Source organism: Lepisma saccharinum, chromosome 4, assembly GCF_977018435.1.
Source record: "Lepisma saccharinum chromosome 4, izLepSacc3.1, whole genome shotgun sequence".
Lineage (NCBI taxonomy): Eukaryota > Metazoa > Arthropoda > Insecta > Zygentoma > Lepismatidae > Lepisma > Lepisma saccharinum.
Genome location: NC_139232.1, coordinates 97,696,673 through 97,717,722, shown reverse-complemented (window position 1 = coordinate 97,717,722; position 21,050 = coordinate 97,696,673). Strand labels below are relative to the sequence as shown.

At 37.2% G+C, this 21,050-nt stretch overlaps 1 protein-coding gene across 5 annotated transcripts in view; it reads right to left on the bottom strand.

The window, feature by feature from the left end:
• plx (PTB_TBC1D1_like and TBC domain-containing protein plx) overlaps window positions 1-21,050 on the bottom strand; it is a 182,008-nt gene that overhangs the window by 41,054 nt on the left and 119,904 nt on the right. For all 5 annotated transcript variants that reach the window (XM_083120929.1, XM_083120930.1, XM_083120932.1 and 2 more), the window contains 6 exons: window positions 19,807-20,034; window positions 13,999-14,249; window positions 13,300-13,405; window positions 7,823-7,948; window positions 6,362-6,476; window positions 4,672-4,788 (listed from right to left, as the gene is read on the bottom strand). In XM_083120929.1, coding sequence (XP_082977055.1) covers window positions 4,672-4,788; window positions 6,362-6,476; window positions 7,823-7,948; window positions 13,300-13,405; window positions 13,999-14,249; window positions 19,807-20,034 — 943 coding nt within the window. The remainder of the gene's footprint in view (window positions 1-4,671; window positions 4,789-6,361; window positions 6,477-7,822; window positions 7,949-13,299; window positions 13,406-13,998; window positions 14,250-19,806; window positions 20,035-21,050) is intronic.

Here is a 21,050-nt window from a genome sequence, read left to right as displayed (position 1 = left end):
TTAACAGTTGTGCAGTGTGGGACCCTCTCATCATTAATATTAATTGATAACCCATTTATTTGAATTTTATTTAAGGCAGCGCTAGAACCAATTAATGTAAAGCAGCATTTAGAGGGGTTGATTACAAGACCATTACGTTTACACCATTTATAAATAGCATGAAGGTCACGGTTAAGGAGACCAATTGCTGGTTTTGCATTTTTGGGGTCTACTGGCATCATCAGCTGCGTGTCATCTGCATAACAATGAGGTACACTGTGTCGTACATTTAGGGGTAGGTCGGCGGTGAAGAGGGAATATAGAAAAGGGCCTAGAATACTTCCTTGCGCAACCCCTGAGGGTATCGTAAGGGGAGTCGATGTAGCTCCTGAGGGAAGTGTCACCGATTGCACTCGCCCAGTAAGGTAAGACTGGAACCATTTTATTGCTCCCGGCGAAAAACCGTAGTAACTCATTTTCGAAAGGAGTAGCTGATGAGATACAAGATTAAACGCCTTGGACAAGTCAAGCAACACCAAGACTGCAGCCTTACTTTCGTTTAGTGTTTGTAAAATGTCGTCTGTTACTTTCATGAGCGCCGTTGCGGTGCTGTGGGAAGGTCGGAAACCAGACTGTACTGCAGGCAATATTTGATTTTTGGTAACAAAACTTTCTATCTGCTTGTACACTGCTTTCTCGATAACTTTTGATAAGACAGGTAATATACTAATTGGTCGTAAGTCGTTCATGTCGGTCACGTGTCGTTTCTTCGGCAAGGGCAGGATTCTAGCCTCCTTCCATGCAAGGGGAAAGGTGTTCTCATGTAACGAGAAATTTATCAAGTGAGTAAGAGGTGAAAGAATGTGTGGAAGAATTAGCTTTATCATTTTTAGGTTTATGCCATCTGTGCCACAGGAATTGGAACGGATTTTGGACACGAGTTGTGCAATTTCTACTTCTTTGACGGGTCGAAAGAAGAAGGTGTCGCCGTTTTCAGTAAATGCAGTTGTAAGGAAGCGTTCGCACTCTTCGAGGATGAGATCGGTTTCTTGGTTAGAGGGACTGGCGCTGTCAATAAAGTGAGTGTTTAACAGATGCGGATCATTTAAAAAGTGTGGGACACTCGGCTCCACCTTTCCGTAAATACCACATTTCTTTATCTCTTTCCACATTAATTTCGAATCATGGACGTTTCTATTGATGTGGAACGAGAGGTAGGCTTTCTTCTCCTGTCTTATAACCGACGTGGTGAAATTCCGCAGTTCTTTATAATAATCCCAATGTGACGGATTGTTCGTCAGTTTATATTTTCTGAGAGCATTATCTCTAAGTTTCATTAATAGTTTGGTATTGTCGTTTACCCACGGTACTTTTTTCTTGGCTATTCGTGCAGTACGTATAGGGGCATGCTTATCAAAAATAGTCTTAATACCATTATTAAGAAAGTTTACTTTTTTGTCAATACTCTCTAAGTGCTTAATATTGTCCCAGTGAAAATGTTTAGCGTCCGTTTCAAAACTCTCCATATCGAACGATGAGTAGTTTCTGTACGAAATTATTTTGAAACGTTTGTCGGGTTTCTCAAGAAGGACCGTGATGTAAGTCAAACAATGGTCTGAATTGCTGATCGGCACCGTTACGTCAGTGGAGTGTACAATGAATGGATCATCTACAATGATGACGTCCACTAATGTTTTAGAGGTTCTTGTGATTCTAGTGGGTTTACGGATGACTTGCGTCATGCCGAAAGTATCTACTATTGATTTGAGGAAAACTGTTTCTGGTTTATTAGGTGATAAATAATCGCTATTCATGTCACCGGATACAATTAAATTATCCACAGCAGGAAACACGTGCGCAATGTAATCTTCAAGAACTGACAACCTAGTATAGGGGATATTTGGTGGTCTATATGCGGCAATTATGCCAAGTGATTTGTTATTTACTTTCAATGACGCACATAGTATTTCTATGTCCTCGCCGGGAGCAACATTTTCGCAGTCAAGCATCTGGGCAGGAATATCAGCACGACAGTAAACAACAATGCCACCGGCGCGTTTGTGGACTCGATCCTTTCGAAGTACCGTGTAGCCTTCGACGTGGAAACTGGAAGCGTCATCTTTGTCCTTCAGCCAACTTTCTGTGACGATTACTACATCATATTCGCTTTCGAGAACAATGTGTCTGAACTCGTCTATTTTCCCCGAGATGGACCTCATGTTTACTGACGCGATTGTGAGGCACTGGAGGGGAGGGGTCCGGTTGGGAAGTGTCGGGGGCGACGGGCAGCCTGTGAAACCGTTACCTCTTTTCCTAGGGGTCCGAGGGAAGGGGCGAGTTCCAGATGCGCCGTGCGCGGGCAGGTTTACCAACTGCTTAGTTTGAGACATTGTTTACTAGTGAGTGAAGGAACAGAGCAGATACGTATATTAATGATAAGAAACAGCGTACTTACGTTGAGAGAAATCCTTGTGGGTGTCCAACTGAGCAGCTCGAGCATAATTACATGTAATGAAAGATGAACACTACACACAACACACACACACACGCACATACACGAATACAAAAGGTTAATTTTCAATGGCTGTTTCTTTAACATGGTTAAAAAGATATGAAAAAGTTTCACATAGAACACTAAAAACACACTCATAGTTTCGTCTTCGGCGACGCTCACATTACGAACGCTTGCACGTGAGGGATTTCAATTCACGCTCAGTTTCTATAAAATGTTTCCCTTCCGGCGTAACTACCACAATCTTTCCATCGATCGTGTAGCACTTGTTGTTGCCGAACGTTGCCTTGGCGTCTTGGAGAAGCCTTTGCCTCTTTGGAGTCAGCGACTCCGTTAGTAGGTATTGGCTCCCCTTGAAGTTCTTCTTCGCTCGCCACAAAGCATCGCGATGTTTATACGAGATGAATTTTATAATCAAAGGTCGATGACCTTGTCTGACGACGTTGGCCGCCGACCTTCTCTTCCTCGGTGCTCCCAGGCGATGGCATCTGCTCACGAAGTCAGAAGAAACTTCAACGCCAAGTTTTGTGGAGAATATCTGTAGAGCAACTTCCGTGGGGACCTCCTCCGGCGTTTCCGGTACTCCATGCAGCAGCAAGCACTCCCTCCGGCTGTATTGTTGCAGCTTATCTAATTCCTCTTCCTGGTGAGTCAATTGGGATTGAATAGTTTCCATGTCTTCCCGGAAGACGACCAGCTCGCCTCTGATGTCCTGCAATTCCCTCCGTAACTCCTCAAGTCCAGAAGGGGTATCAGCCACCCTTGCCCCGGGATCTAACTGCGCCTCGCTGCAAAGAGCCGCTTCCACCTTGTCCTCCACGGTCTTGAGTTTCGCCTCCAGCGCGCTGAATCGTTGGCCGAGGTTCTTGTTCGCCATGGCTCTTGTGGTAGCACTGTCTCCGCGTCGCTATTCACTCACAAGCACGAGAATTGAGAACTGAGAACTTTTCTGTAAAAAGTGGAATTTTAGTACGTTGTGTGATATGGAGCGAAATCTATAGTACTACAAGCCACGGGTTGACTACTTATACGTGCCGTAAGAACATTTGGTGGCGTGATAATGCTCTATGTTAATAAAAAGCGAACGTTATTTTCGGAGCCGACTTTACACGCGTCTAGTACTATCCGCCATTCTGTGTGTATGAAACAGACTGCTTGTTTTCACAGTTAAGTTGCTATATTACAACAATGTAACATTGACAATATCCATTTATAACAGATTCTCTTTTGTTTAAAATTTTTTAACCATTGTTATAACTGTATCTTTAATCAAACTAAAAATAAATGTCTGTCTGTGTGTGTTCTGAAAGGTGACAATGAAAAACTGTGTTTATATGCTTGTAATAACCATAGACTACAAGAGAAATAATTCTACAATGCAAGCAATGCGTACATACAAGAAAAATTATGATTGATTGATTGATTTGTTTTATTTTACTTTGCTTTTTGTGCCACTTTTGGCAAATTTAAGAAGATGGGGATGAGTGATGACATGATGAAACTGATGAATGAACACTCACAAACATCCATGCCCAGGCTGGGATTCGAACCTGGGACCCCTGGCGTTATAGTGCGATGTGCTAACCTCTCCGCTACGAGAGCCGACGATATGTGAATTGAATGAAAATTTCTCTCTTTCTAGTTTGATTGTGTCATGTTGCTTTTCTACCTTCTGTGCTAATTGCAACACTGAGAATGAAAACATGAACTAGTAAAATTGATGATGGGATCAGATAGGTTAAAAATAAACTGTTTTAAAAGATTATTTAAATAAATAGGTGCTGTAATGGGGATTAGCATCACACTGAAGAATTTACAACTGGACTCTACAGTGTTTTGTCAATGACCTTTCTTTCTGCCCTGACACTTTCCTATTTTAACCCTTCTTAAATGTTTGGGCCATCTGTTCTGATGTTCTGTAACTGTGGTTACACAAGAAAGTGGGAAATAACTTTGTTTTTAATTTTCTTTAATGGACAGACAGTACTCTATGTCTTAACACACCTTTAATTAACGTGGGCAATATTTAAGTTCCTTCTCAAGTACTTTTCATCAGGCAAAAATATTTTACTGGTATTAATATTGTTATACAGTTAAGAACACTGACACCAAAAGGATATAAGTGATAGCACCATGTTGGGTGCACATTTCCCACAGAATTAGAATGAATGTGTACATACTTTCAATCTCTGCGCACAGCTTGTGGTACCACACCATGGGACAATGCTCACATGACATCACTTGTTGCTTTTCCCTCCTCTGTGTCTCAGATGTTGCAACAAAGGCTTGAGTTATTGCTGAAAGAAGAAAGAATGTGTCATTTCAAACTTTCTTAATTTCTTCATATGATTATTCAATCCTGACCAGTACAAATGTAATCACAAAGAAAGCAACATTTCTACAATGACAGATGACACTGAAAATTAATATGATGGAAAACTGGACAGGTAGCATTTAGTCATTGGTTTTTGTAATATGGACATGCATTTTGACTGCATACATTATGCGAGCTTTGAGATGCTCCAACACAGGTTATAAAATAAAATGGATTTTCATTCACGTGCAGAAATACAACATAAAAAAAAAAATATCCCACTCATTTTGCAAAATTAAATTCCTTAAGTTTTCAGTTTTCCACATACTTTTAGACAAACTCATGCAACCTTTCGTACCAAAGTCACATGACAAACTGAACACATTCCAAGTAACCACAACAGTTGGGCCAACTACAGTTTTTACATGGGAAAGGTTGGGTTTATGTCGGTTGGCAAATTGAAGTTCGTCTTACGTTTGCCCAACAATGGAAAAATGAGTCAAAATCAGATTTAAAAACTACTTTCTCGTGTTAAATACAACTTTCAAGAGTATGCTGTAAATTCTAGAGTGTAAAATAAGTGACACACAACAGTGTTTCGCCAGTCCTTTGTCAGTGCCATGGATGAAAGATGTCTTGGGAATTGCTTATTGGTTGTCTGTTTAGCTGTAGCAGAACAACAACATTCTTACAGGTGTTCTTGTGAATGTTATGTGCAGACTAAATTCCATGAAAGGTGGAAAACTACGTAAAGTCTAGAAAGTTTTTTGTGCTACCACTTGAAAGTACCTTGAAAACAATGATACCATATGAATGAGAAAGTGCTGTGTAATTTTTTGTTACACAAATAATTTGTACTATAGTTTATATTTTGCCTCATAATAAATTAAATACAGTATAAATATATGTATATGTATTAGAGTGCTGCATCGAGGTTTTTTTGCTCGATCGTCTAATAGTTCACAAGGATGATGCTAGATGGTTTACAGAATTAACTATTTCTTCGCTAAAGCGAATAACGCTCGAACATTCAAACAATCTGTATACGCTCGAAGCCCAGAAGTTCACATATAAACGTATTTTTTTTCCTTTGGCAAAATAGTTTAAGAAATGAGCGAGCACATGTAAATTTCTTATCTCATATTTTAAATAACAACAACAACAAAATGGAAGAAGTATGAAAGTTGGAGACTATATAGAAATACTGGACCATTAAAAATTATCAGGAAAATTTAACAATTAACCATTTGTTGTGCTACTAATTGACTGATACTGTTTAATCAGTCTTGTACATATGTACCTCCTTGCGAAATTCTAAACAAAAATATATGCAAGCTGATTACAGAATAAAAAATAACACCAAGATTTTTTTAAAAAAATCATCAATTACAATATTCAATGTTAAGTATGTTTGTTTATAAGGGAGAAACCTAATTCTCACTAACCTATTTTTAATAATTATAAACCAGTGAGATTTGTACAATTTGTACAATAATAATAGAACATAAAATAGGCAATGCAAGTTTATATTTAAGAGAAATAACGTAAAACTATACCTGCTACAACATCATCTGCAAATGATTCTGACTGGCACTTGAAAACATATCCAATGTAGCATTCAACATTGGATTCTCTGCAGATAAAGCCAAAATGTTCTGAGTTTTTTAATCCCTGAAAATAAATGCATATCTCATTAAAAAAAAAAATACTGAAACTTACTAGCAAATGTCAGATTTATTCCAGTATTTTATAATTTAACTGAGCACTGCATTTAATGTTGCACTATTAAACTTTAGTGTATTAATTGCTTTTTATTATCAAATCCTATTTCCATCTTGTTAATGGAGTATACTAGGATGCAATATGCACCTTAAATTGTGAGTTATATTTTACAAGAAAATAGTAAAAAAGAAACAAAAAAAAACATCGTTAATGTAAAGAGAAGGTAGAAAGAAAAAAGGTTCAAATGATCATTAGTGTCTGAAAGACAGGGGTGTGGAGCTCCTCCCCCAAAAGTGAATGTAAGATAAAAATTACGTATTTCATGTATGTAAATTCAATTCAATTCCAATAGTAATACAATGAATTAAAAAGAACTGACAATTACAAGTTAGACTAGTATACATTCCTATGAAAGCTGTTTGTGATTTTCTTGTCATGAAGAAAATATGCATAAAATAAGAGGGGAAAGAAAATTCAGACTTCCTCACTCTTTTGAATCACCTCTGTTCCACCGCTCAGAACACTATGGGTCATTTTTCTGTCTTGACACAACCAGAAAGATAAGATAAGATAGTATTTATCTTTTGCTGTTAATAGAAAAATGTATTTTACTTTTAACATCACATTGTCTTGACAGCATTCTTGTTGATGTGTTGATGAGATGAACACAATGACTATGACATTGACAAACACACTGGTACGCACATGACTTAGCCACGATTCAAATCTGGAACCCTTGGAAATTTCTTTCTTTCTCCCTATTTCAGTTATTTTACATCACTTTTCTAGCGCTTGGGTTAATCAGGATGATGAATATGATGAATGAACTTGTGAAGTGGGTAATGGGATAAATACAATGATAGTATATTCATCGCTCACTTTGGATCGAACCTGGGACCACTCCGCCAGATACAGGGATTGACTGTGGATTAATAACATTACACCGATTACTCCATTTTCATAATATAATACAAATTTGAAGAATAACTTCAATCTTTTTTCTCTATCTCTAAAAAGCAACAGAATACATATGAAAATCACAACATACCATAATCAGCTCTTGTCTCTGGATCAAACGGGAGGGAAAAAAGTCCTCTGTGCAAGTAGGACTGACCTAATGAATGCATGAGAGGGGAAGTGGAGTGTATGGAAGCGAAAACGTGGCTGCAGCTACCAGCAGTTTGCACTACTTTGCTCCATCCACTCGTTTTCTCCCCTTTTCTACCATTATGCAGTCTTGCTCCACATATTCAAAAGATAGTGTGTAGAGGAAGAGGAAAAGTGCACAAACAAACCTGTATGCAGTTGGCCACATCTTTCAGTTGTTTATGCAGCAGAATCTGCTTCCTGTCAGGGCTGATTAGCCGTAAATCATTGCGACCAACCTGGAAAAGCATCGTTCTGTTGTGCTCTGTGTGGGTCTGGAAAAGAAGATATTAGGTCACTATTTTGTTCATGAAAAACCACATAATTAATTGCTTCACTTTTTGGAAGTCACTTTGGCATTCAAATTAAATAATTGTTACAATAACGTGACCAATCCGATTTCTATAAATAAAAAGAATAATTTGTAACACAATTGTTAAAAATTAAGGTTTAGGTGATACCAGTGGCACCGACTGGTATTGGGAAGTATTAGTTGAAATTTAAACTAACTTAAAACAAATAAATTTCAACAACTTAAACAAATGAAATATATATTAAAGACCTAACTATAAGTAAATTGAAGATAAATCACTACCAGGCCATGCAGGCCGAAAAAGAAGTACACGGAGTTACAATATACTCAGCCTGTGTAGGGGGTATTCATCCAGTCCAAGTTGGCAAGAACCTTGCCACACCAAACTCTTTGCTAATACAGTCCGAAGTCTAGCCAATGACAGGGCTTGGTTTAGTCACATGATAATACAAGTCTACTTGATGTCATGACATGATCCATACTACACTACATGCTTATACGCTGTTGAACTGTTCAGGGACTAAAGCGATGCGGCATCATCTCCAATTACCAGGAACCCTCTGGCTAACATCAGCCCATTCAGCTCCAGAGAAGCCTGAGCTTGTTAGGCATTAAGCGAGTGAATAAGTCACCCTGAGCCACGAAGAGATGTGTGCGAGACAGAAACCAAAAGCATATCTTTCATTTGAGCTTCCTTCTTGTTGAAACACCTCAATCCCAGAACCTTAAGCTGTGTCACAGAACAATTGCTTCTGTACCACTGTACCAAACTATAATATTAAATTCTAACAAACGGGGGGAGAACCAAAAAAAACAACAACAGAAGTTTGTAATAAAAAAATTGTGTATTTATTTTTAGGTGTTAATATTTAATCCATTTGATGCAATGTACTCGTATAAATGTGTTTTCCACTTTCTGAAGCAGTCCTGAAACTCTTGCAAAGTGATGCCTTTTAATGCCTCCATAATTTTGTTGTTCACCTCTTCCACATCTGCAAAACATTTTCCTTTGAGGACTTTTTTCATTCGGGGAATAAAAAGAAATTGCACGGAGCAAGATCAAGAGATTAGTGGGTGGATAAACTGAGTCATGTTGTTTTTGGTTAAAAAACATTCACACTCAAGGCTTTGTGCACTGGCACATTGTCGTGGTGAAGCCACCACTCCCCACTTTGCCAGAACTCAAGGCGTTTTCGTCTCACCACGTCATGCAAAGTTTCAGAACACATCAGACAGATCAGCAAGTTAGTCAATTGTTCTGTGATGGTCTTTCGAGATCAGTTCACAAAATCACGAGGTGTTTTCACCCCTTTGGGAGATCGAGGGTCACCCTGAGTGAGGTTGGTCTGCAAGTGGCATAAACTTGTGTTTTCCATAGAGCCGCTTCCTTGTAAGCTGTTTCAAGCATTACAACGGTTTCACCTAACAGAAAACAGTATTTCGCAGCTGCACATTCCTGAGATTTCGGCTTGTGTATGGGACCGATGGCCACTATTTTTTTTCACAGTTTGGTCATATTCTCGCAAAAATTACTATGCTTTAACTTACCAACAGGAGGTAAGGTGTTTGTAATTGAACTTTTTACCTTGAGTTCAAATATGCAGTCAGAATTTTCTATGATTCGCATTTTTCCTGTGATGATACTTTTTGAATGTTTGTGCCGGAACACGATGTACTATAAGAATTCATCTTCCGACAATTTTCAATTGTGTTTGTGTGTGTCTTGTGTAGTAGTTATGCTGTCTGATGTGTTTGTGTTCGTCTTGTGTAGTAATTGTGCTGTCTAATATGTTTGTGTTTGTCTTGTGTAGTAGTTCCTCCATTCATATTGGGGGTTAGGCGTAGAGCTGACAACTCTGCACTGTAAAAATACATGTCAAGAAACAGAAATATAAGGCCATGGATGTTCCCAAGGTAAAATATTCCGGAGGTAAAATAGTCCCCCGTTCGGATCTCCGGATGGGGACTACTTTGGGAGGTCCCTGGACTAAGGATAAGATCTTCATTAGGAATAAGGATATTAAATTAGGCACCTGGAATGTTCTGAGCCTTTACCGGCCTGGGGCATTTCAGTGTACAGTTAATGAGATAGTGAAGTATAAATTAGATGTAGTAGCTGTCCAGGAAGTTAGGTGGCCAGGAGAAGGGAATTGTAAAACTAAAAATTATACTTTTTTCTATGGTGGTACTGAAAATCATAATTTTGGAACAGGCTTTTTCATAAATAATAGAATTATCTCGGCTCTTAAAACAGTAGAATTTATTAATGATAGGATATCATATGCAGTTTTACAGGGTAGGTGGTGTAAAATTATTTTAATAAACATACATGCACCAATGGAAGATAAAGATGATAATAATAAAGATGATTTTTATACAGAGTTAGAACAGGTCTTTGATAAATTTTCTCAGTATGATATGAAAATTCTGTTAGGTGACTGTAATGCACAGATTGGCAAAGAAGAGACATTTAAACCCACGATTGGTAAAGAAAGTCTTCATGAATTAAGTAATGATAATGGTATAAGATTGATTACTTTTGCAACCTCAAAGAATTTAATTGTGAAAAGTACCACTTTTAAACATAAAGATATCCATAAATATACCTGGTCTTCTCCAGATGGTAAAACTCATAATCAGATAGATCATATTCTCATTGATAATAGAAGGCATACTAGTATAATTGACGTTCGTACACATAGAGGTGCTGACTGTGCCAGTGACCATTATTTAGTAATTGCTAAATTAAGAGAAAGACTCTCAGTGATAAATCATAAGCAACAAAATCTAAAAGTTATAAAATTTGATACAGGAAAGTTTGTTGATGAAAGAATTAAGAAAGATTACCAAATTAAACTGTCAAATAGATTTGATGTTTTGCAGGATTTAAATGATGATGAAAATATAAATGAAACAGACGTAAATAAGAATTGGGAGCACGTACGTAATGCAATAGAATCAGCAGCTAAAGAAAGTATAGGATACCATAAACCAAGAAAAAGTAAGCTGTGGTTTGATAATGAATGTCATAATCTAATAGAAATAAGAAATCAGGCTAGACTTAGATGGTTAAATAACTCGGATGATACAAATCTAAACAATTATAATAGAATAAAGCGAGAAGTTAACCGCACGTTTAGAAGTAAAAAAAGAGATTACTTGAAAAGCAAAATTGACGAAATTGAAACAAACAGCAAAAATAAAAATATCAGAGATTTATATAAAGGTGTAAATGAATTTAGAAAGGGGTGGCAACCTAAAGTAAACTTGATAAAAGATAAAGACGGTGATTTTCTAGCTGACCCATGCGATATTCTAAATAGATGGAAGAACTACTTTAATGACCTTTTAAATGTCCATGTAGGAGATAAATCAGAAGTAAATGAAGTCCACACAGCAGAACCTTTAGTTCCAGAACCTAACTTGACGGAAGTTAAAGATGCTATTAAAAGGCTAAAGAATAACAAAGCACCTGGCATTGATTTAATACCAGCTGAGTTAATTAAATATGGTGGAAATTCATTAATATGTCAAATTCATAAATTAATTTGTTTAATATGGAATAAAGAAGAAATCCCTCAACAGTGGAAAGAATCCATAATTGTTCCTGTGTTTAAAAAAGGTGATAAAATGAACTGCAATAATTACCGTGGAATTTCTCTACTCTCAACAACATACAAAATATTGTCTAACATTATTTTAACAAGACTAACCCCATATGCTAATGAAATTATAGGTGATTATCAATGTGGATTTAAACGTAACAGATCAACTACAGATCAAATTTTTCACATCAGACAGACACTTGAAAAAAAGTGGGAATATAATCAAAATGTCCATCAGCTATTCATTGATTTCAAAAAAGCATATGATTCGGTCAAAAGAGATAAATTATATAATATATTAGTAGAGTTTGGAATACCTAAGAAGCTTGTTAGTATGATAAAAATATGCACCAGTGAAACAGAAAGTAAAATTCGTGTGGGTAATAATATGTCTGACAAATTTACAATTCATGATGGGTTAAAACAAGGAGATGTATTATCTCCATTGCTCTTTAATTTTGCCTTAGAATATGCTGTTAGGAAGGTAAAAGAAACTAAAGAAGGACTAAAATTAAATGGTGTGACTCAGTTGTTAGCATATGCAGATGATGTAGACTTACTGGGGGATGATGTGAATACAATTAAGAATAATGCTAAAATATTTTTCAAAACTGCTAAAGAGATAGGTTTGGAAGTTAACAAAGAGAAAACTAAATATATGATTACAGGCCGAAACCAAGTGTTAGGTAATAATCAAAATCTAATTATTGATAACAACTCGTTTGAACCAGTTTCCAAATTCAAATACTTAGGAGTAATATTAACAAATGAAAATTATATTAAAGAGGAAATAAAAAGTAGGCTTAATTCAGGAAATGCATGTTACTTCTCTCTTCATAAACTTTTGTCTTCTCGTTTAATATCTAAGAAACTAAAAGTTAAAATATACAAAACAGTAATTTTGCCTGTAGTATTATATGGGTGTGAAACTTGGTCCCTTACATTGAAAGAGGAACATAAATTGAGAGTATTTGAAAATAAAATCCTTAGGAAAATCTTTGGACCTAAAAGGGATGAGGAGACAGGTGAGTGGAGAAGGTTACATAATTTAGAACTACATAATTTGTACTCATGTCCAGATATTATTAGAATAATTAAATCAAGAAGACTTAGGTGGGCAGGACATGTGGCACGAATGGGAGAGGAAAGAGGAGTTTACAGGATTCTTGTTGGGAAACCAGATGGTAAGAGACCTGTAGGAAGGCCAAGACGAAGATGGAGGGACAACGTTGAGATGGACCTAAAGGAAATCCGTAGGGATGGAAAAGAGTATATAGAACTTGCTCAAGATAGGAACAGATGGAAGGCCTGTGTTGCTGCAGCCATGAACCTTCGGGTTTAAGAAGGCTAGAGAGTTAGTTAGTTAGTTAGCACATTGTTCAAACTTTTCAGCCATGTACTAGAACAGGCCTGCACACCAGAGAACAATTCTGGTTTCTTTTGGGTCCCTCCTCGTACACTTTTTTAAAATTCTGAAAACAGATTTGTGAATCTAGTAGATATTAATACAGCACAGAATAGTTAAATATCAACAGGCTTCTGTGAAAGTACCAATGTGTCACCGAAAACAACAGGTGAATATATTTTTTTAACAAGTTCAATGGAATTATTTTACATTTGAATAAGAAGAGAGTAGCCTACATTACTTCCCCATATCACTTAAAAATTATGTGACATATCACAATTTAAAACTAATATGTGTACTTACTGAAGCTTCTGATTTTTTAAATTCTGCTGAATGTATATCCATTCTTTGCTGAGCACTGCCTACAGAACTCGTACGCAATCTCATAGGCTCCAGTGATGAATTATTTCTGCAAAAAAAAAGTGAGAAACCATCACTGAGAAAGTCTTGTTAGGTCACTGCTACAAATTAAAAATTAAAAAATTTAGTAGTTAACTCAGGTGAGTTATGATTTTCAACCAGCTTTTGTATTCATAATTCTTAGTTTCAATATCTGATTTCTATTTGTTTAATTAACTTGAAGTAGTACGTAATATTTATTACCACCACCATCTGTTCTCTCTTTTTTGTTAAACTAATATTTGGAAACCATCAATTTATACTCTGTTGTCAATTTTGAAAATATTGCTTCAATAAATACTTTAATGGAACAAAATCCATATATGTTCATAAAATACATGATATTTCTTTTCTGCTATTTTTCTCATATAATCTAATTAGGCAAATTCTTTAAACGATGCCCAGACCTGTCCAGGCCAGTGAGAACTTTAATAAAATTTACAGAAAATGTTATTAATACAGTAATGGTAATAATATTGAAATACTTGGTATCTCAATATAAGATTGAGTGAAATTGACAGAATACTCATTAATGAATCTTATTCCTACTGCTAGTGAAAAAAGCCACAATATAAATTTAAAATGGAAAGCTTGTTTACTTACTCTTGCTTTGACAGATATGTATCACCGCTTATTGTTCGTGATCGGATTGGAATGTCGTTAATGTGTAAATGAGATTCATCTGCACTCTGGGGGTTAGACACCTGGACATCAGGGGAGGCACTGCGGCTGGCACCTTCCACCACACCGCTTCCTGAAGACAGAGTTTCCACCGAGCCGATAAGGGAGGGTTTTCCTTCTGGACATTTGGTAAGGTTCTCACTAGATCCGAGATCATTAGTTCCAGTAGAATCCTACAATGCAAGGGGAGGGAAGTTAATTCTGCAACAGATTTAAACTAAATACAATATTACTACACAAGAATAACAATTTCATGGTGGAACAGCTCTCTCAGGGTCAAGGTCTGCAAGCTGTAATCATTGAGTGACACGTAGTTAGTGCATTGAGTACAATCACTAATATTTTTGGTTGTCGAGACCAGAGCCCACTACTACTGCTTTCAAGTAGCTCTCCATCATGGCGCTGATTTAATTACTGCTTATTTCACGCCAAAATCAAATAACTACCTTATGAGTAGAGGCTGGATGTTAGGCAAAATACCTATTCTTTATTGTTACAGATGTCATAAAAATGACTTAATATAAGTTCATGTCAGGGTATTAGGGTTTCATACAAAAATGTTTATTTTGCTTATGTTCTTGTACACTATCTACCAAAAAGTAATTGGGCACCTATGATGGTGGTTAATTTAGTATCTAATTTGAATCATTTAGTATCATTTAGTGGGACCACTGGTGGTTGTTCGTGGTACAATGAACTCACAGGCATACTGTACAATACTAGACAATGAAATGCTCCCAACCTTGTGGTGTTTTTACGGAATGGACCCTTGTTACTTCCAGGATGACAATGTCAGGTGGCATGTTTCGGAGGCTACTATGCAGTGGTATGCCTACAACAATGTTCACCGATTGGTCTGGCTTGCACAGAGTCCTCATCTCAATCCCATAGAACACCTTTGGGAGGCATTGGACTGGAGGGTGAGGTCTCGGGAGATGCAGCCAAATTCCATTGTCCAACTGAGTGAGATCTTGCAAGAGGAATGGCGAGACATTCCAATGGACGTCCTCCACAAACTAGTTGAGAGCATGCCTGACAGAGTGGCTGCTGTTATAGCAGCAAGAGGTGTCTCCACGAGGTTCTAACAGGATTCGCACCACCAGACAACCATTTTGTACACGTGCACAATTACTTTTTGGTAGATAGTGTATAATGTCTATAAATGCCTATTTACCTGATTTTCGAAATTAACTTGGTATTGCATTAAAACAATTCAAATGTACTAACTCGCTCACTTCTAGCCTTCTTAAACCTGAAGATTTATGGCTGCAGCACCACAGGCCTTCCATCTGTCCCTATCATGAGCAAGATCTATCCACTCTTCTCCATCTCTACAGATTTCCATTACGTCCATCTCAACATTCTCTTCATTTTCGTCTTGGTCGTCCTACAGGTCTATTTGCAACAGGTTTTGCCAACAAGAATCCCGTAAACTCTTCTTTCCTCTCCCATTCATGCCACATAGCCTGCCCACCTAAGTCTTCTTGATTTAATCATTCTAATAATATCTGGACATGAATACGAATTATGTAGTTCTAAATTACGTAACCTTCTCCACTCACCTGTCTCCTCACCCCATTCATTTTCAAATATTCTTAATTTATGTTCCTCTTTCAATGTAAGAGACCAAGTTTGGCATCCATATAATACTACAGGCAAAATAACTGTTTTGTATATTTCAACTTTAAGTTTTTTTAGATATTATACGAGAAGATAAAAGTATATAAAGAGAAAGTAACATGCATTTCCTGAATTAAGCCTGCTTTTTATTTCCTATTTAATATAATTTTTTTTGTTAGTATTACTCCTAAGCACTTGAATTTGGAAACTGGTTCAAACGTGTTGTTTTCAATAATTAGATTTTGATTACCCCTTGATTACAAGGTAACGGCATTATTGCTATGCCACTACTGTATTTAGAAAGACGTTTGGTCAAGCTTTTAGAAACAAACCACATCTACTTGTCATAAGTTTATTGTGGTCAGTATATTCAACACTAAGTTGCTTCATTATAGACTTCCAACCATTGTCACACCAGGAAACAGCTTTGGTAGATATTCAAAGAAATCTGCTGCCTGTTTATGCCCAATGAAACAACGGTGATATGCATGGCACAAATGGAAATTCATACTCGTGACAAAGAATCGGGTGGCAGATTTCCTTGACGAGGATCTACAAAACCTTGTTTGCCACTGTGACAATAGAGAAGTAGCTTACAGTGTAAGGATACTGACTATGGATGCGTCCTTTTAAGAGAAAATGTAGCAGAATATATTTTCTGCACAGCTTAATAATGTATGTTTATTTTAATTTCTTTTCTAAATCAGTTTGTTACCTCTTGGGTTAAGGCTCAGCTGGAACTTTAGCCAACACCAGGGCTTTCTCTCCTTTGGAAAAACTGCTACTATATTCGAAAATCCGAAAAATTGCATATGCTTATAATTCCTTCATGCGCATTGACGTGCATCTTGATATGGTTTGCTTTCAGTGGCGAAGTGTGACATTTTCATGTAGTTATCGCAAGATTTGCCAAACGTTAGGGTCAATCTTTCAACCGTGGAGAGGTGGGGGGGGGGGGGGATTCCTACATTGATAATGATGATAACAGTGTTTGTACAGACGTGTGAAGTAGAGATGGCCAAATTAATATTTTCCTCAGAGTATATGATCGTAAATTAAGGGAAGACTAAACTTTCTTAAATTCCACCCGAGAAATGGAAAAATTGTTAAACCTCTCTCTCCGAAATTCGGATTGCCTTCGAAATCTGGGTAGTAAAATTCCCGAATCAAGATATTAAATTTTCTGTAATCCTGATGTTTTTGACCATCCCTGGTGTGAAAGTAATATATGTTAGGGAAAAGGTTCTGTCTAAGTAAGTATGTCTGTCACCTCGAGAACAAAGATCTTGATCAGTCTTGTCATTCGTAAGCATACAAGAGTGTACCCCCCCCAAAATCTTTTTTAAAAAGCCATATATATTTCCAAAACAACCTTCTCACCTTCAAAGTACTCTCCATGACACTTCGTACATTTGTCCAAATCTGTGATTCCACTCTTGGAAAAATTTTTTAAACTCATCTGTTCTTCACCTCTTCTACGTTGTCAAATTGCTGTCCCTTCATGTCCCTCTTCATTCGGGGAAACAAAAAAAAAAGTCGCACGGAGCGATGTAAGGTGAGTAAGGGCTCGTGGGGCAAGAGAGCCATGCTGTTTCTTGCCAAAAACTTGCGCACTGAGATGGCTGTGTGCGCAGGTGCATTGTCGTGGTCGAAACACCAGTCCCCTGTCTGCCACAAATCAGGTCTTTTTTGTTGCACACTGTTACGCAATCTTTTCAGAACCTCTAAATAGAAAGCTTGATGAACAGTATGATGTGGTGGAATGAACTCTGAATGCACTATCCCCCTCAAATCAAAAAAGCAAATGAGCCTCTCTTGATGTTTGATTTCACTTGACGAGCTTTTTTGGGGCGAGGTGATGATGGCATCTTCCACTGGCTTGATTGATGTTTGGTTTCGGGGTCGTAACAATAGCACCATGTCTCGTCTCCAGTAATGACCTTGGAAAAAGTCTGGGTCGCTTCAGAGTTCTTCTTTCAAAGCACGGCATGTTTCCACTCGACACTCTTTTTGCTGGTCACTCAGATTCAGAGGCAAAAATTTCGCAGTGACCCTTCTCATTCCCAAATCTTCCGTTAAAATTCGCTGAACCGAGCTCCAAGATAGTCCAGATAAAGTCCCCAGCTCTTCAATGGTCCGTCGTCGGTCTTCAAGCACAAGTTCACGAATTTTGTCGACATTTTCGTCCGTTCTGGAAGTTGACGGACGTCCAGAACGAGGTTTGTCATCAATCGACATGTTACCTTTTTTGAAGTGAGAAAACCACTCGTACACTTGAGTTTCCCCCATAGTGCTGTCCTTGTAAGCTGTGTTCAACATCACAACAGTTTCTGCGGCATTTTCCCAAGCGGGAAACAACATTTCACAACCGCATGCTGTTCTCTTACATCGGCCATCACAAAAAACGAGGTGCGAGCGGAACTGCTTTTACGGAAAAAAATCACCGTGACCAGAGACAACCTTTTCCGGCGAAGCCACTGGATGCACTGAACTCACAACGAGTTGCTTGACGCTTGCCTAGCTGGAAAAATTCGTACTACGGAAGCTCCCCCCAGCACAGCGCTATTCCGGTTTTTTTGGGGTACCCCCTTGTAGTAAACACAAAACAACATGAAATACTTCGTATTTTGTAAAGCAAGAACATTATTTTCTGAAATCGATATTTGAACAGCAGCATCAAAAATATATATATATATATATATATATATTGAAAAGGAGAAATATTGTGAAAGAAAAACAATGGATCCAGTCCAGAACTCCTTTCTTCCCCCCCCCCCCCCAGTTCCTTGTAGCACTAACCGTGGGGAAATTTATGCTTCTGCGTACTTATATTTTTTTTCTATGTACCATTACTTTCATGTATTCTGTGTAAGTTGCGTTGCGATGCTCTTCAATGTGTTTTTTCTCTTAAAAACAAGAGCGTTGCATGCTTTAGGCCTACAGTGCTGGACATTTTGATAAATTTCATCTTGATGACGTCACAGAAATTATGCCCTGTTTGTAAACAAGGGGGCTGAAAGACCAGACCTTCAAGAGCGGGGGAAAAGCAGTCGAAGGACCTTGGATTCGCAGATCTGCTGCGATGACTTGGCCCACCTGACACCATTGCACTCAACAGGAAACATAGCGGGACATTTGGGCATGGGGGGTAGAATTGGGCTCTCCTTTCGATACACTAAACTTAGCAAATCTCTTGCATATTTCTAGCTGTTTCATGGTGTCGCTTGACTAATTTTGCTCAAATATGAGAGTATTCTGACTTATTTTTTTATTTCTGACTTATTTTTAATTTCTTCTCTAAAACATTTAAAAAGCATTTTTTTTATTTTGCTTTGTCATCGCCGCATCTCTGTTTGCTTTCACTGCTGCACAGATATTGTCAATAGTTATGTGGCTACGTAAGTCTATTAAACTATTGATATCTAGAGAACAGCAAAAGCAAATCACATGAAGATTCACATGAATGTTCTAGAAGGAATTGTAAGGATACGTAAAGTTTCATATTTTGGAATATAGTAGCAATTTTTTCAAAGGAGAGGAAAGTTCGAAAACAGCTGTTCTAGTGTAGGCCAAAGGCGAGCCTTAATCACGAGAACCTAATAATACAATGATAAAAACACTTTCTACAATCATTGTTGTGATATTACATATGCCATGGAGTTAATGAATTTCATATAAAACAAGAATTCGGCACATGAAACAAAGTTCAAATTAAAGTCACTTGTGCATAACAAATAGAATGAATGAAGAATGAATTAGTCTCTACTTGGCGATTCAGTGATACACGTACTTTCTAATGGTGTGTATTTACAAGAAACAACTAAAGGTTTTTGCTGGTTTGATATGAAAATTTGTTTCTTAATCTTGAACCATACATGTTAATACACAATGAAACTTAATGATGTGAAATTAATATTTCAATAGTATATCAGGGCATTTAAAAGTAACCGTATTTTCTCAACTATCTTGAGATGAATACGGTATCTAGCAATATCACTTATCCTGACAGTATACAGCTGGTTATGTCCAACTGACAGACACACAACTTCCACAATTATATGCAAGAGTAAAAGTAGTGAAGGTTAATAGAGTTTTACCCAGCCAACTCACCTGAGAATTTCTTCGACCATTCTTTTCATTTTCACCTTTCAGCTTCCCTTCAGGAGCAATAGGGCTTACAGGCGTCGAAACTCCTGGATGTGCAGGGCTGAGTGCCAATCCATTCGAAACCTTTCTACTCTTCTCCTGCTCGTGCACACGGAACTTTTCAATTGCATCGTCAATGAATGTTTCCGGTACCTTTCTGTGGGACACCTTGATTTTTCCTATATACAAAACCTGGAATAGAAATGTGAAAAATAAGCTGTAAAAAATGTAATCACAATACTTTCACTGTAAAAACTAAAACCCTATCACATAAAATATTAATGAAAGAGACTTGAGTAAGCTCTTGATAGTACACACTGCTTGTCAACTTTATTAGGATTCAAGGAAATTACAAGTAAAAGGAGCCTTACAGCTTTTCATGGTACAATTATTGAATTTTATATTCAAATAAAAAAAAAACTGCTATTGCATTATGTACATACCACATAGTTGTACTACAAGTTTCTTGACAATTACTATATTAGCATAACCGAAATACTTGCTAAAATTTCTAGCAAAACTAGTGCAATATCAACAGCACAACAAACAAAAAACACAAGGAAACAAATCATGTTAGAATTGAAGGGCTTGGGGCAAAACAGGGTAAGTGACATTTTGGTCATTATTGACTTTATTAAGCAGAATGGTTATTAGAAGCTATACTGTAGATAAATTGTTTTTGTGTTTGGCAATTTCAGATGCATTCAACGAGTCAATGGAAATTACATGTGAAAATTGAAGGATGGTTTTTTTTTTTTTTTTTTTTTTTTTTTTTTTTTTTTTTTTGTAACTCAACAATGACCAAAATGTCGCCATGTTCTACCGCCAAGCCCTTCAATTATATTTTAAGGGCTGAACACAGAATAAAATCCAAATACAGCACTAACACAAATATATGGATATCCCCAGTATATTACAAATGGAATAATAATAATAATAAACAAATAACTTCGACTTCCAGTGAAATGTAAGTTCACAATACTGAGTTTTGGATGGCTAGGCTCAAGCACCTAAACTTATTGGATGAAAGTGTGCAAGTTGCAGATCAGAAAAAAATGGGGACAAGTCAGAATCTGCCCCTGGTTAACTTGGTTGTCTCAGTGGATTTGTAGCATTCCAGATGAGTTACCAAGTTTCCCTGCCATTTTTGTCTTTGAAACAGCAGAGACACCAATATGCATTACACCATTGCGGGATAGGCCACAACA